We start from the raw sequence: 16,179 nt of genomic DNA, 5'->3' as shown, positions 1-16,179 counted from the left end.
GAGAGGCAGCGATTAGTGTCTTTGAATCCGCACAATAAACGCTTACATTTTTTGAGCAGTCAGTCAAAAAAAAACAATGCAACCACCCTCAAGAATAGGAAAGCCAAAAGGAATAAAGGCAGCTTGATGTCTGCGGCACACAAATGTCGTTATTCACTCTGGATTCAAATTGACGGTCTTGCAGAAGAATAATTTATGCGACAAAAACAAAAAAAAAAGGATGTAGTTACTGATAATATACTGCGGACCTTTTGTACTGAAACTTTTACTTTTCAAATTACAGACTGGCACAGTATAATAAATAAATAATAATTTTAAAAAAGCCGCAGCAGTGATTATAAATCACTTAACTTTCCCACAGCAAACTTATTGCCATGCAAATAAAGCTAATGGCGAGGTTTATGAATGCTAATGAGGAAATATTACTGAGAATGGCGGCACCCAGAGGGGAAATCCAGACAAATGATGAATTAGTACCTCTGTATTACACTGTGTTTGTACCTGGTGAGAAAGAAAACCCAACGAAATGATGGCGCACACATGCCAGCTTATGAAAATGGAGCAGAACCGTATGCAGGTGTTCACATGTAAGGCAAGGATCAAGTATGTGGCATTACTTAATGTTCTGTTCTATAAATGACTCGGCTATCCAGCTGGGATCAGTGGCTGGCATTGCGCCGCTGTCACCACCGCCATTTCTCCAGCCCACGCATGTCTGAGCACGGGGGCCTCTCCTCAAAAGTCAAATGTCAGATGTTATCCATCCCCGCTCACAGAGAAGGACCCACCATCGGGGGCTCGGAGGCCCTGCTTCTGGGCTGGTGACGGAAAAACACCATTACTGAGCTTTGTTGTGCTTCGGAGCGCGGTGGTTGTAATGTTCGCACCGTGACGACCATATTACCAACGGTTTGTTTGTTTGATATCTAACCGAGGGTCGCTCGGGTGCAAACTTTCATTCGCTACTCAAATGCAGAGCATACTTTTGTTTCCACATTCAAAATCGAAGTTAATTGGCAGTAATTATTTATACATTCAAAAAAGAACTGTAGTCGCTGCAAATGCTGATGTAGATTTTTAAAAAGTTCAAAGAATAGTGCGTGATAATGGTTCATTTGAGTTGAAACGTAAAAGTGCCAACAGATTCCTTGGTTTCAGGTTCTCTCATGTGAATATTTAGTTTTCCTACTCTATGATATTAAACTAAGCATGTTCGATAGGGCTGGGCAATATGGAGAAAATCTAATATCACGATATTTTGGACCAGATATTGATATTGCGCCGATATTGTAGGGTTGACCATTGGTGCTTTCACAAAATATTTACACAGTGAGGTGTTTGATAATTAATCATGAGGAAAGTAGGTATAACGACTAAGTGGGTAAAGGCAAATAATAGCAGCAAGAACAGTCTGGTAAGTTCAGAAATTTAAATCATTAAACTGTAATGCAGCATTTAAAACAAGGAAAAAAAACATACCATATCGATATAATTCTATACTAACAACAAATATCAAACAACTGACTTAACTTAGAAGCAATGGCGCTCATTAAAACGTAACGGTGGAAAGATTGCTCATATAATTCAGGTTCTTCCGGTCTGGTACGAAAACACGACGCAAATGACGCAACTTCTCCTGCTTCAGTTGATTAAACTCTGATGAGTAATTACTATGCATGCGGCAGCGGCTCTCAGGAGCATTATGATAATGCCTTTTGGAGAACAGGTGGATGCAAAGCACTTATGATAAGTTGGACTGACACCTCGTAGCGGGGCAAACCAAGGCAGCTGAAAACAAATTACTTCACACCTATAGCCTGCAGTTATTTTGGAGAGCTGCTTTGTACACAGCCAGCGTCAGTGTTGTCATAATACTGATGCATTACCAAAACACCGACTTCTCCAAACTTGGATGAATAATGAGCGGAATTACTTTGCCGATCATCTGGTTGAAGAGTGAGCTCGAAGGAAAACGGGGCTCAATCGGTTAGATTCCGACAGCCCCTCCAAAAAAAAAAAAAAAAGACCAATCAATGTCTTTTAACCCGATTTAAGACCAAAGCAGACCTTCTGCCAAGCAGAGAAGGGAAAACACAGTGTTGAGACGTTGCAATATGTTGGCATCTCCTCGGCGAAAAGGAGCTTCAGATCTGCGTAACGCGACCAGGCCAAGTATCCCCACTGATCATGTTAAATCTCTTCAAAAAAAAGACCCGTACTTGTATCTATTTTTCATTAGCCTTCAAGTTGGTAGAGACTGGTAGGGGGGGATGATCTCTTGAAATATTCATCACAAAAAGCACCCAAGACATGCCGTGAGTTCCCTTTTAACGTCCAACCCCATTTTCTGAGCGGGAATGTATAGCCAAAAAACACCACGGGTTATCCCTGTACCGAAAAGACCTCGTCGCAGTCATCATTTCGTTGAACTTTTTTTCCCAAATGGCACAAAGCTCAGCCTAAAGGAAGCAATCAGTGGAACTATATTTGCTAAGGGAGCTCAGGCTCGTCTTTTAATATAGTCAATGACTCCAGTCATGGTCTTTTGAACACTGTAGCGTTGCCTTTCCATCCTTTCTCAACCAGAAAAATCTTTTAACGTTTAATGCTCACCGATGATCCGATCATTTCAAGCGGTTGAACCCTTGAAAAAAATAAAATAAACAATGACTTAACGAATCCCGACTGTGCCTTTGTGCACACGCCGGTTGTGATGTGCTGGAAGCTGGAGAGGATAATGGTTGCAACTAGTGCTGGAGCACAACCAGCACGGCCACAAATAAAAACACATTCTGTCATCTCGATGCTGAGGGGGAAAAAAGGGGCTTTTTGAGTTAGTCTTCCAATGAGAGAAATCTCACTTTCAACGACATTTAGGCGCTCATATTCACAGAAATTGGCTTCGATGCTGCAATTTTAATAAGTCAACAGAAGATGTCAACTGACATGAAACTGGGCAGGCTGCATTGCTCCGAGAGGCAGGTCGACTTGATAGTGATCTTTATTGCATTTTTATGGTAGACTGCAAAGGTGGAATGTCAGACCTGTAAAAATGCACAGAAGGCAGGGAAGCACCTCCCCATATGGCATGAACACTAAAAGGCACACACGATGGACACCCTCAAAAACACAGGCGACATCAAGTAGTATTATGCAATGGTGAAGAAGAAGAAAAATAGAGCCTTGGTGAAACTATGCTTGGTGCTGCATGCAAAATGAGGGAAAATCGCCCTCGGATAGAATGCACTGGTTGTGCAATATCTGCATGCATACTGTAAAGCTGTGCACTGTGTATATGAAGCGAATGGTCATGCATCTGGCACAGCTGCTGCTAATGAGAACAGTGCATGTACAGACAAATGTGACAACATTTCTGGAAGAATTCGCCACTCTGGTCTGCACACTGGAGTTGCCCTCACTTCCTAGTTTACTGCTGCTGTCATAGCTCGGCTAACACCCTTCTTCCTCCATAGCACAGCAAACAATTTTTGCTGCTGCTGCGACCGTGAATTCTTCCACCGCTGGTCAGAGAGCCAGAGCCGTGGGTATAGCGTCTCGTTTTCAGCGTGGCATGAACAAAATACACTTACATTTCACCACCCTGTCCGTCGTAGATAACTTCGGTTCATCATTCGGCTTGTTTTCGGACATTTCCATTGTGGTATAATATTGAGATACAGCAGAAATGAGACTGGGAGAAGAAGAAGAAAAATAAAAAGGTCCCTGCGTTACTCTTTTGCCGAACAACTGTCGAGTCTATCCGAGAAAAAGAGACCGCAGTGATCTCACTCGGTCCTATCAGCGGCCAAAAATACTTGCAACAGGGTTACAATTTCACTGCTGGTGCTGGAGGAGCTGCTCCGTCTGATTTACTGTTACTCTGTATCAAGTTGTATGAGCGCAGTGCGCAGTCTAAAGTGCTAACCCACAGGACCCGCCCCCGACTCACAGCGACTCCTTCTATTGGCGGAGAGCGGCAAGGCTGCAACTCTTCATGTCCATTCACTTTTATTAAGACTGTTTCTGTGTCAATCTGGTCTCTTATGAATAACTGGTATGCATAACTTATGATACACATTTGTGGCTGGGTGTGCACAATAAATACTTTGATGAACAGATACAAAAAAGAAATAGTGATCACTTCACAAAAGCAGATAATATATTAGATTTAGCACAACAAAGGATCTATCTATTAAACACGTATTTGGACCCGAGACATACATTCTCAGTACAGAAGCTTGTTTCCACCTGAAAGAGGAAAAAAAAGTAAAAAACAAAACAAATGGTAAAAACGTGTATGGTCTTTATTTTATTTCTTTATTTGTAAAGATAACATAGATTAATCAACATTTCTATAAATGTGCCAGTGTTAACCCACTGGCTAATTTTCAACTGCAGTTTTTTGAAGGTTGATAGTCTTAGTCAAGTTAATAAAGTATACAGACAACAGTATGAGATAGTAAGGCAAAAAGGTTTTGAGATAAACTGTCAAAATGATGAGATAGTGAGTAAAGTTGTATTTATTTTTATATTCATCTTTCTTTTCTTCTTTTACTGGCTGAATCGGGCTTCCGTAGGAAAAATGAATCTCATCTGCATAATTTTAATTTTGCCCCACTTTTTAGTCAACGACAATAACATTAGAAAGATATCTGGAACACTAAATGAAGGCCAGACTTCGATGGAGTTTGCTCTTTTCATATTCCCCGAGGATGAACCCCGATGGTTTCAGTGAAATGTTGATCTTTCTATTTTGGATGCTTGAATACTTTTCCTCCAGTGCCACCCTCAGGATAAGAGTTGCAGCTTCACGTCTTGTTTGTTTACAGTGATAATAACATGTCTCTTTGAGGTCACGGCTAACCTGACATTTACTTATTTGTCTTCATGTTTCCATACAAAAATAGCTGGCTTTAATGTCTGCTACAGTGGAAGTGTTCTGCTCAGTCAAATTCCCTACAGATCCCGTCTTTGTGGTTAGATCATGGTAGACATACAGAAAATGTGAGTGAGTTAGACGTGTGTGGATCTGCATGGAACAGAACGACCTTTCATTGGTGAGTCATCAGCTACACGGCACCGGTGATTTGCCTGAAGGAGACCTCAGCACTCACCTGCTCATTTTCTTAGCAGTTGTGGATTTCAGTTACCCCACCGCTGCCCAAAGGGAATAAATGGTGGCAAACTGCTATTAGTGAGACACTGGTGTGGTATGAGTCAGTTGTTTGGCAGGTGAAGGCAGTTAATGAAGCCCTGAGTTTAACATTTCTCTCAATGATGGACCGTGTGTGTGTGTGCATAGTAGGTCACAACATCCCACTGCCTTTTTATTTATGCTTGTAGTGGAGACATTCACACCAGATCATTAGTTTTAACAAGCGTCATGGCTCTAGTAGTCTGCTTTGCACCCGTGGCTCTGTAGACTTAATTAAATGCCGGTCAGGTCGGAGACTCAAGTTTTTCTCTTTCTGATTACCTGTTGTCTGCTTGGCAGCAACCTTTTCTGTTTATTATTTGCTGTTTTCTGCTCATAGTCGTGCTCTGCATGTCCTTGTAATGGCCTTTCATTGAATAGAAAGTTATGGCTCTCTTAACTTTGTGTGCTTTTGTTTTTTGTATTTCAGTTTAGACTACTTCCACTGTTGGTTTGTGTAGTTTTTATTCCATGACGATATATAAAGGAAAAAAAATCTTGACTTTTTACGACTACACATTTTGTGTACTGGGTTTGGTCGTGCTAGTACCAGTTACATGTTGACAGCAAAAAACAAACTTGGATGACAAGAATTTGAATGTCCAAACCACATAATCAATTTTTCCATCACATGGTGTCACGATCTTGGTTTTGATTTAGTTTGTTTCCAGTATTATTTTGAATTTTCTTTGTATGTTTTCTCTCCTTTGCAATCGTCTGGCCCGCCCGTGATTGAATCCTCCTGTGTCTAATCACCTAGACACCTCCCCAGTGTCTTTAAACCCTGTGTTCCCCTGTGTCTGTGTTGGTTCGTCTACTAGGGCTTCCTGGTACGTTCCCTGCTATGCTCCATGCTTTGTTCCCTGCAGTGTTCCTGCTAATATCGCTTGTGCACATGTCTGAATTACATGATCCTGTTTTGTGTTGTTTTGCCCGTTCTTGTTTGCGTTGGGTTTTTAGTTACACAATTTAGGACTCCCCTGCTATAAGTTTTGGACATTTTTCATTTATTAAAGTCACCATGAGTCATCCCTCTGTTCCCCCGGGTCTATCTGCATTTGGGTGCATCCCCTGTTGTCTTTTTGCCCCCATATGACACATGGATGACGTACATTTAATTCTACTGGTTAAATTATGTAATTACTTAGAATTGCTGCCATGGAGCTAGTGCTGTAGTAAATCAAATGGAGCAAATTCCAAAGAACAGTCTCTACTCTATGTTCACTGAAAAAAATGGTCTAATTTCTTTGTCCATGTTGGTGTAGCAGGAAACTCCCTCTTATCTGAGCTCTTCCTGACAATAGCAGTGCTGTTTTCCATGTCACTGTGAAGTTGAACCTGCAGACGAACGGACCTGTAGCCATGAGCCAGACAGGTGAGCAGTCCCATTGCGTTGATTATTTATTCACTCAATACATTTTTTACTGGGGTAACGAAAACCAGTCGTCGCTTTTAATATACGAGTCTTGCTGATTCATGATTGTTTGCAATGCTCGGAGCAACAATACTGGCACAAAATATCTCAAAACAATATTGAAGTGTTGGTTGTTTTTGTATATGACAATGACAATCAACGGCAAGATTTATGATCACTGTTAAGCCATTTCAATGCATCCTCTACAAACGTGTACGTTACATTTCAATATGCTAAACAGAGTAAATGCAAAGATATTTTTCCACTATGTGGGTCAGTTGCAGAAGTTTGGAGACTCTTTTACTATAGATATAGCTCACGCAGCCTAAATGTGTATATAAGGTAGGGGGGGATGTTTTATTCCATAGAATACTTAAACACTTTCTCTTGTAGCTGAGCAGCTGTTAATCATCTATGAGATGGAGGCAGAGCAATGGGCAACTTATCTGCATTCAGTCTTCACTGGTCAAATCTCAGAGGCTGGGATCTGCTGCTATGACATCGCTGCAGTGTCCAGTCAGCGGGAAGACTTCCTCAGGCTGGTCCAGTACACCTGCAAGCTCCTGGTCCTCTCCAAGGGAATGCTGGAGGGTCTGTGCCAGAAGCGGCGCTTCTTCCTGGCCCGTGTATTGCGTCCTGCAGCTCATGTGGTGGTGCTGCTGTGTGGGGTGGAGTGTCTGACCCCACTGCTGGAGCTGGTGCCCCTGAACGGCGACGAATGCCTGCAGATCTCCAGTGAACAAGATGCTCATGAGTACCTGACCATTGTGACTGATATTGTGGGAAAAGGTAGGGAATTTGCACCAAAAAGTTTTTTTTTTCTTTTCGTGAAACCTCAAATATCACTGACCACCTGTTGATAACATTTTGTCTTGAGCCCCATGTGAGAAGATTCTGGTTTAAGATATTATTTTAATATTAGCTGCACTACAGAAAGGAAGGCAAAAGTGCAAAATACATGCTCTTTCACAATATTCCAACTCTCAAGAATTCTGCAGAATTGATTAATAGTGAAATCAAAGCCCCTGGAAGTCCCCGACCTTATTTCAGAAGCCAGTGAGGTATGCATGCCCACCTCAGTTTCCTCACAAAAATGTCTTGTGCTTATAGTCAATATATTTCAACCTAAGAAGTGTCACTCCAATTCGGATGCTGCAGTTTTCAAAATAATTATTTTATCCACGGAAACTCTAATCAAAAAACTCTCATCATCTGATCATTTATAGTAATATGAATCAATGAATAGTGGCCAGAAATATCTTAATGCGCGACAGTTTTAAAACAGATTGCAATTTAGTCAAAGCGTGCATATCCCAGTCTGCAAACCCAGAACACAATCACCCTCTTCAGAATACCCTTCCTTCACATGGCCTCGCCGTTCCCCTGCCATAAATGCGAGGGGGAAAGAATGCTCATTATTTGTGAGACTGGCTGAGCAGCAGCTTGGAAACCTGTTTACTGACTTTTTTTTTTTCTTCCTGTGAATTGTGTGTGCTTAAAGATTGACATCCAATATTTTTTAAGGCACCAGCCACGGAGACGTCTTTTGTGACTCTGTGTGTATCTCTAGCATGTCCTCATCTGCCCCGTCAATTATCCTCTGCCTCCTTCCTTGTTTTTCCTAATTGCAATATTTGTATAAAATCATAAAGCAGAGAATTGGGGGTTGTATTTCGACAGGTGTGTGCGCATCATATGATGCAAATAATCTTTCCTCTTCGGCTACACTGACTACACTCTTTGTGAGCAATGCAAATTCAAGTGCACTCTGCATCACTTCATTGCACTGATACAGTGAAGGGCTCCAGGCCAGGATCCCACAAATGGTTATATTTAAGCCAGGAGTCCTTCCCTATTCATACAAGATGATGCTGTTTGTTTGTTAGCACATGCAACAGATATGTGGGTGTTTGACAAGTTCCAGTGTAAACTGGTGAATAAAGGGCACTTCATGACTGAAAAGCTAAATCAACAGTGTTGGAAATTAGGAGACCTTTCCTATTTCTATTTGCATGACTTAAAATGTCACTTTTCATCATATATACCAGAGTGTTTTCGATTTAGTGTAATTCAACCTAGTTCGATTGTAAATAACATGACAAATATTCTACACAGCCATGTTAGTGGCTCTGTTAATCACAAAGTACAATGGAGGCTGATGGGAATATCATTAGTTTTGCAGGTGTTTAGTTATAAACCATTGAAAGTTTGACTTGATAATGGGGCTAGATAGCTCAGTAATTGCCAAGTGATTACATTATAGTAGTTGTTGGGACAATTCACTCATTAACGATAACCTCACAGTGGTGCCAAAGGAAACGTCAGAGGATCACCAAAGTCGGTATAGGATTCATCCTCTGAGGATCATATATGTCAAATTTCATGGCGACGCATCTTTTAGTTGGCAAGATAGTTCAGTTTGGCCAACATTGCCATCCCTATAGCCACGTTACTTGCATGGCTAAAAACACTCCTGGCTGGCTTATGGTATCTGGAACACATTTAGTAGACATCACTGATGTTACAGTAAATGTCCCATCTTTTGTAGGTGTGTTAGCGGCGGCAAATGTCAACCCCTTGACGCGTCAACAATTAGGATCAGAGCAAAAGGCGGAACAAATGCAGTCAAGTGTCAAATCCAACATTGTGGTCGTTCCCTCCAGAGTTCCATGCAGGGTGAGACACTCAGCCAGTATTTTTTTTTTTCGTAAAGAGTCCTCAACATTTACTGCATTGCAGTTCACTGTGCTGTCTCTTTGGCAGAGCTCTACGGAAGTGTTCATTCTGCTGAAAAATGAGTCGGCTGGCAGCGACGCTGAGGTCGAGTTCACTGGTGAGAATCAGACGCTGAGGGTGAAGCCTGCGTGCTGGAATGAGCGGATCCTGTGTGTCAATGCACCAGGTGAACAAAAATAACAATGAGTTGTATGATTAAAATACTATACAATGAAATATTAAGTTAAGCCCAGCCCGTGTACAGTATCTGTATGTTTTCTATTGCAGATTTTCCAGCAGGAAATGTAAGCGTGACCGTGTATAGCAGCGGGGTGCCACTGAGCAAGGCACAGCTGCAGTACTACAGCAACATGGAGGAAATAACCTCCCTTCTGGCGAGGGCAGCAGACCCTGTTGATTTCATGTGTCAGGTAAAGTCATTAAAGGGCTGTTTCAAATGTGGGCATTTACCAGGCAGGCTAACAAACGCACGCTATTGAGTTGCACTATGGGAAATGTAGGATAGTGTTTTTCGAGTTTGACCCATGCCAGGGACAAAAAGTCAGGTCATCGGGTCTTTTGATTTTGATCTCTCTTCAGTGTGTTTGCCAGTCCCACGACTTCTTTATGGCAGTGCAGTACTAAATGGAGTAGCACTTTAATAGAAGGTAGTCGGGGTTTATTTTTTTTCTGTGTATGAAATCATAGTCTGGAGAACAGCCAACTGCAGTTGGCAACACGGCCAAACCTTTCAATGGTAATGCTGTAATGAAGATGAACATTAATATTTCTAAACTTTGTTTGTATGTTACTTTCTGTAAAAAGGAAGTAAACTTAATATTACACGACTCTGTTGTTTGTACAAGCAGTGGAGATACCTCAAACTTTAAACCTCCAACACTTGCAAATATATTCAAATACCTCCATCAATCATTGATTTAGGAAACGCATTGGAATGCTGTTCTATTCTCCCCGCCCACTTTAATAAAAGCAAATTTTCCAAGGCATTGTGAATGTTACTTAGCGACTCATCGTTATGCAACACAGTTACAGGAAATTAGTCAATCGTCACTGCCGATAATCGATCCCCTTCGAGTCGTTGGAAAGACGCAGAAAAACCGAAAATGAATTGAATCTGCATATTTCTGCTGATGTGTATGTGCGCCACTGTTTCCCCGTCTCCTCTCTGGAAATGAAGAGAGAGCAGGTTTCGGCCTTCCCGCTGCCATGAGCACTTGATTCGATTAGGTCTGTTTTGCTGAAGAGGCAAACTTGAGCATTGCCAAAAGAAGAATTTGCCAAGAGTATTTCAAACAAAACATCTGGACCGACACAAATGGACTCTGATGCATTTGGTTATGTTCAACTTGGCATCTTTATTGTGCCTCTATAGACTATATCCATTGTTTTAAATGCTGCTTTTGTTGGACTTTTAGTTGCTAATTTGCTTGTGCTGACTTGCCTTGCCTCAAATTATTTCAAGATGTGTCCAGCTTGTGAACTGTCCGTCTCTCTGGATTCCAGGCTCTTCAGGAATCCTCTGTGGAGAAGCTGGACCAGAAGTTGTCCTCCATGTTGTTGGTGGGCATGCCCGGCGGAGGATTTCAGGGACTGCATTGTGAAAACACACCTGGAAGAGGTACAGCACTGTGGGATTGCTTACTCTACACTTTACATTGAATAACATCTGCTGCTCAATATCTCTTAGGAATTATCACAAATGATTTGTTCTCTATGTATTCTGTATAATATTTAAATGCAGTGTTACAAGATATACCCCCAAAACCCAGTAGTATACAGTTCATAATTGTGTCTAACACTTTTCACATGCAGATTTATAAATATGTATCATGTCATGTTGAACCAAGAGATGATCAACTGATGTGCCCCATAGAAGACATTCGCAGCATTTATGCAAAATGCTGTACCACATCACAATGTCAATTGGATTCACTCCCTTCCCTCCGAGCATGTGTTTATGCAACAATGCGGGCTAAACATAAGTGTCACTGTTAGAATGCGTCGTTCCCGTTGCAAGATGCACATTATCCACCATGAAAAGCAAGCCTTCCATTATTTCTTGGCTCATTATGTGGCAGTTTGATGGCTTCATCAGCCACTAAGATTGATCCTAACTCTGCTAAAAAGAACCAAAAAAAAAAAAGAAAAAGAAAAAAGAGGCACAGGGAAATGTTCCCCATGACAAATAAGTGCCTCTGAGCTGTCTTCCTTCGACTCTCCCGATTGTGTTAGATTGCACGTATCGGGTCAAGTTACGGAAGGAAGTGGTGAGTGGGGATTTTCTTTTTATTATTATAATCAGAGCTCCACCATGCAGATGCACCATCGCTCCTCCACTTCGCTGCCCGGTATGGATTCAAGAGCGTCTCCAGCCTGCTCCTGCTGTGTCCAGGTGCTGAGCGAGCGATGCACACAGCCAACCACCATGGACAGACGCCCAGTGAGATCGCCAAGAGTCACGGCCATACAGAGCTTCACGTCTTATTGAAGGAAACACTGGTAACTATTTCTATAATAACTATTCACAGCTCTCAAATAGGGTTTCATTCATTTTTATGGTCCGGATAATTTTCACCTCTGCTCCAGTTACACGTCCTTGCAACATGCCAGTGATTATTATATTGGCTTTATTGACCCTGTATACAATAAACCCATTTCTCAAAATGCCAATATCCGATGACTGCTTCACATGTTCAGTGCTCGGTGAGCTAATTACATCCACCCGATGACATTATTTATCATCTAGCTGGCTGGATGTAATGTCACCTAAAGTATTGGAATTGCAATTCTATGGTTTTCAGTTACCTGCTGACAGCTGAGCAAAACAACACATGCACCTGATCTGAAAGCGAGGGCCCAGGAACACTCTTACTAACACAAACACAGCGTTAGGGCTATGAGCGAGTGGTTATCAATAATAAACAGAATGGAGAGGATAGAAAGGCAGAAAGCAGGGAGAGTGCGACCTCACTCCCTCCTATCTAGTGTCTATACATCCAGCTCATGGCACAGTTGGTGGATTGATGGTCACCCCCCCCCCCTCCCCCTCCTCCATATCATCCTGAATTTGTTTGGCCTGTGAGGTTCCTAATGGAACGCCCCCACAGATAATCGAAAGGCTGCGTTTGTTCATGCATGCACAATGGCTCAGAGCGCAGGTCGTCTGCATACATTCAGACAATTAATGCAGCCGCTAACTATTTTCTTGCGTAATGGCTGTCATTTCCCCGCGTTAATATGAAGAGCCTATTCCTTTTCAACCTCCCATTTCATTGTGTGGGAAACATAAAAGCAGCAATCCAAATTTAATAGATCCTTTGCATGCATGCACATCCTTTTATTTGATAATTCTGAAGGACACTAGGATCATCATGTTTTTTTGTTGTTTTTTCCCCAATGCTAATTTAATTAGGCAGTGAGGACATTATCATTAAAAGAAAGACATGATGTGCCCAGTGGTGTAACATTAGCAAAGACGGCAGGCTGAAAACACCAGATCATTTCTGGTGTGTCCTGCAAATACTCCACTTGACGCAAGAAGCAAATTAACATTTTCACATAAACATGATTCACTTTAACAGAAAAAATAAAGAACACTTACAGTTCCTGGCTGTATGTTTTTGAATAGAGTAAAAACAGCTAGCCTGGAACTGTCTGAAGGTAAACACAGACACAATCCATCAAGCATCACCACTAATGCTCACTATTAAACTTAACATGTTTATATCTCATTTGTTTAATCCATACAAAAACTGAAATATAAATGACTAGAGGTTGAGGTGTTGTCAGATGTGCCCGACTATTTCTTCTCCATGCAGGCGTAGTAACTTCCTTGAGTCTCATCATCATGAGACACCAAGCAATTCAATTTATTTTTGTATAGCCCAAAATTAACCTCAGGGCTTTACAATCTGTACACATGAGACATCCTCTGTCCCGGGACCTCTCATATCGGAACAGGAAGATTGTTCTGTACATACAATCGTATTCCTCCAACTATACTGTACCTGTCGTCATAAAAAAGGTAGTGAATTTGAAATACTACACTTCAAATATTTCAAGTACAAGTAACTCGAAAATTGCACAACTTGAAACAAAATACTTGCGTCAAAAAGCTTGTATCAGCAGTTGAATCAGCTACTTGTCAATCGGTAACAGGCATCATGCTCATTCATTCATATGAAAATCTCTGCTACAGTCCTCCCTAATAACACTGACAACTTTTAACATTCTCTGATGTCTAGAATCAACGTAGAGTATCGCCCCTCGAGGGAAATTTAGACACTCCAACAGCTGTTGCAAATGTATTTATCCCCCTAGCAACGCTGCTAATTGAGAGTGACTGCAGATGGTGCGAGGTTTGATCAGATTGCTCTAGTGAGTCAAAGTGCTCGCTGCGAGTCGGCTGAGCTGACAGGGGAGAGTCAAACAGAGGTCTCCCCATGGGACTTCAACAAGCCTATAGATGCAACATAACAGATAGATTAGACATGCACAAGCAACTGAGATTTGTGGTCTCCTTGGAGGGTAATTAAAATGTATCTCAACAGCAAACTAACATGCATACTGTGATTGTGTGGCGTGTCAGAGGAAGTATAAGAGGACGTATGTGTTGTGGTGTTTTGTTCTTGCTCGGCAGTTTCATTAACTCATCGGCAGTGTTTCCCCCACCTTCAATTAATCAAGCCACGCTGCATCAGTGATTTGGGCATCGGTGTAGCAGAACTCTGTCAAAGCCAGAGATGGATCGGTCCCCCTGCTTCATACACAGGCTGAATCACTCACAGGCCCTGCATCAGATCCACGAGTCTGCCCTGGCACCACACTTCTTTGTTAATTAGCTGTGAACCGCTCCAGAGGGGAAAGCTGAATTATTCAGGGGGAGCATAACTAGAATATAAATAAAGAAAATGTTACTATCCGTGATGTTTATGTCCACAGACTGCAATGTGCCCGCTCGTCGTAATTACGAACACAAACACACATTGTCCTTATTTAATATTTTAGTACTGGGTCACTTGGCATTTAGATGGACTCTGCGCTCCTAGATTCCACTGTGTGCTCTCACACAGAGCAGAGCAGAGCAGGGCTCGATAAATAGCTTGCAACTGTATAGTTGCAAGCCTCAGAAGAACTGTTTACAGGCTGCGTGCCATATCTCTCTACTCAAATGCAGCATAGACAAATTAGGGATTTGTTGATTCCACCGAACCCATTTTGCATGCTACGTTTGTTCGGTGTTACAAGCAAAACCTCGCAGATTTGTTTGTCATTTGAATCATACAGTCATCCCTTTTTCTAAAAAAAAGAAACAGTTTTCATCCATCAAGCTATATGTTGGACGTGTATCGCAGGACTGGGCTTCAGGAAAAATAAACATTTATCCAATCACTTTGAGTCTTCAGCTATGCTAGCAGAGTTGCTTCATGAATGGCACCATCGGTCCACTAAAATATCTGGTCAATGGATTGTTTCAAAAATATTATAGACATTCATGGTTCCTAGATGATGAATCCTGAGTTTGGGGATCCCCTGACTTTTCCTTTAGTGCAACCATTAGGGTTGACATTCAATTTGTGGTTCAGCTGTGCTTTGAGTTCAGTGCTAATTAGCAAATATTAGCATGCTAAATAATAAGTCGGGCATGGGTAACACCATACCTGCTAAACACCAGCATGTTAGCATTACCATTGTGAGCATATTGACATTTGGCTCAAAGCTGTGTATAAGTACAGCCTCAAGGAGCTGCTAGCATGGCTGTAGTCTTGTTATAATGGCCGACTAGGATACATGGTTTAAAAGAAAACTAGAAATATAACACTGTACAAAGTAAACCAAGTTTGAAGTGTTCCTTTGCCTGCTGAGCTGACCACTTCTTATTTTCCCTTAGCCAAAAAATAAGTTGTGCAGATTTTGTCTGCACGTCACTGAAGTGATGGGTTAAGTGTTACGCTCTACAATCTGCCACAAACCCAACATTCTTATCCTGAAACAACCATGTCAAAAGACAGCCAGCACGCTGGCACCGAGAGCCGAGACGAGCCAGCTTGCGAATTGACCATTTCAGCTGCTGAAAACCTGATTTGCGCTCCTTATCTTACTCTAGATTCACTTGAGATTTGCTCTCCCTCTAACAAAACCATGCCTGCTGTTTTGTCTGAAGCACTGCTGCTTGGGTTGCGGCGGTGAAAGTGAATTTGTCTGGAATGCCCCGGGGGGCTCCTGCGGTTTCAGACATCTGTAAAATGATTCAGCATTCGTGGTTAGTAAATAAATTCCTCTCCCCTGTCCAGAAATTACCTCTGAAAATACCACATTGTGCTCACACAGCATCCAACTATTAGAATTCAATGTTCACGCTGCGGTGGTAATTAACCCGTCCCTTCTACCTGTTGGGGTCGATATGAACCTCCACTGTTAAGTAATGTATTCATGGCAACCAATCAGTGATTTGCAGTAGTAGGAATGGTGTAATATTGTAATTGAGTGAGCTGTGTCTCATATGTTCTTCTTTATATTACTGACTGAGATTGTTATTGAACTAAGAATATATCATATAAGTTTACGTGTATATATGTATTATGCAGCTCTGCAGCTGCTTTAGGGACATCAGTCTCATTTTCAGGACCTTGTATTTTGTTAACATACTTTAATTAATGTTCAAAAAAACATTTTTCTCATGCAGTCACCTGCATATACCGGTATATTCTAATGAGACATATACATATACACACATATACATATACACACATATACATATACACACATATATATACATACATCCACATATATACACATACATACACATATATATACATACATACACATATATATA

At 41.5% G+C, this 16,179-nt stretch overlaps 2 protein-coding genes across 4 annotated transcripts in view; one reads left to right on the top strand and one right to left on the bottom strand.

Moving 5' to 3' along the window:
• The window catches only part of LOC116385780 (serine/threonine-protein phosphatase 2B catalytic subunit alpha isoform), a 60,082-nt gene extending 56,188 nt beyond the window's left edge, over positions 1–3,894 (bottom strand). For all 3 annotated transcript variants that reach the window (XM_031851496.1, XM_031851497.1, XM_031851498.1), the window contains exon 1: positions 3,591–3,894. In XM_031851496.1, coding sequence (XP_031707356.1) covers positions 3,591–3,657 — 67 coding nt within the window. In that variant the 5' untranslated portion in view covers positions 3,658–3,894. The remainder of the gene's footprint in view (positions 1–3,590) is intronic.
• LOC116385778 (B-cell scaffold protein with ankyrin repeats) overlaps positions 1–16,179 on the top strand; it is a 40,841-nt gene that overhangs the window by 2,906 nt on the left and 21,756 nt on the right. Inside the window, exons 2-7 of the mRNA XM_031851495.1 lie at positions 7,002–7,397; positions 9,157–9,284; positions 9,372–9,510; positions 9,612–9,754; positions 10,848–10,962; positions 11,647–11,843. Coding sequence (XP_031707355.1) covers positions 7,002–7,397; positions 9,157–9,284; positions 9,372–9,510; positions 9,612–9,754; positions 10,848–10,962; positions 11,647–11,843 — 1,118 coding nt within the window. The remainder of the gene's footprint in view (positions 1–7,001; positions 7,398–9,156; positions 9,285–9,371; positions 9,511–9,611; positions 9,755–10,847; positions 10,963–11,646; positions 11,844–16,179) is intronic.

This window comes from Anarrhichthys ocellatus, unplaced genomic scaffold, assembly GCF_004355925.1.
Source record: "Anarrhichthys ocellatus isolate YVR2014 unplaced genomic scaffold, GSC_Weel_1.0 scaffold11, whole genome shotgun sequence".
Taxonomy (NCBI): Eukaryota; Metazoa; Chordata; class Actinopteri; order Perciformes; family Anarhichadidae; genus Anarrhichthys; species Anarrhichthys ocellatus.
Note: the sequence above shows the minus strand (reverse complement) of the source record. Positions and strands in the feature narration are given on the sequence as shown.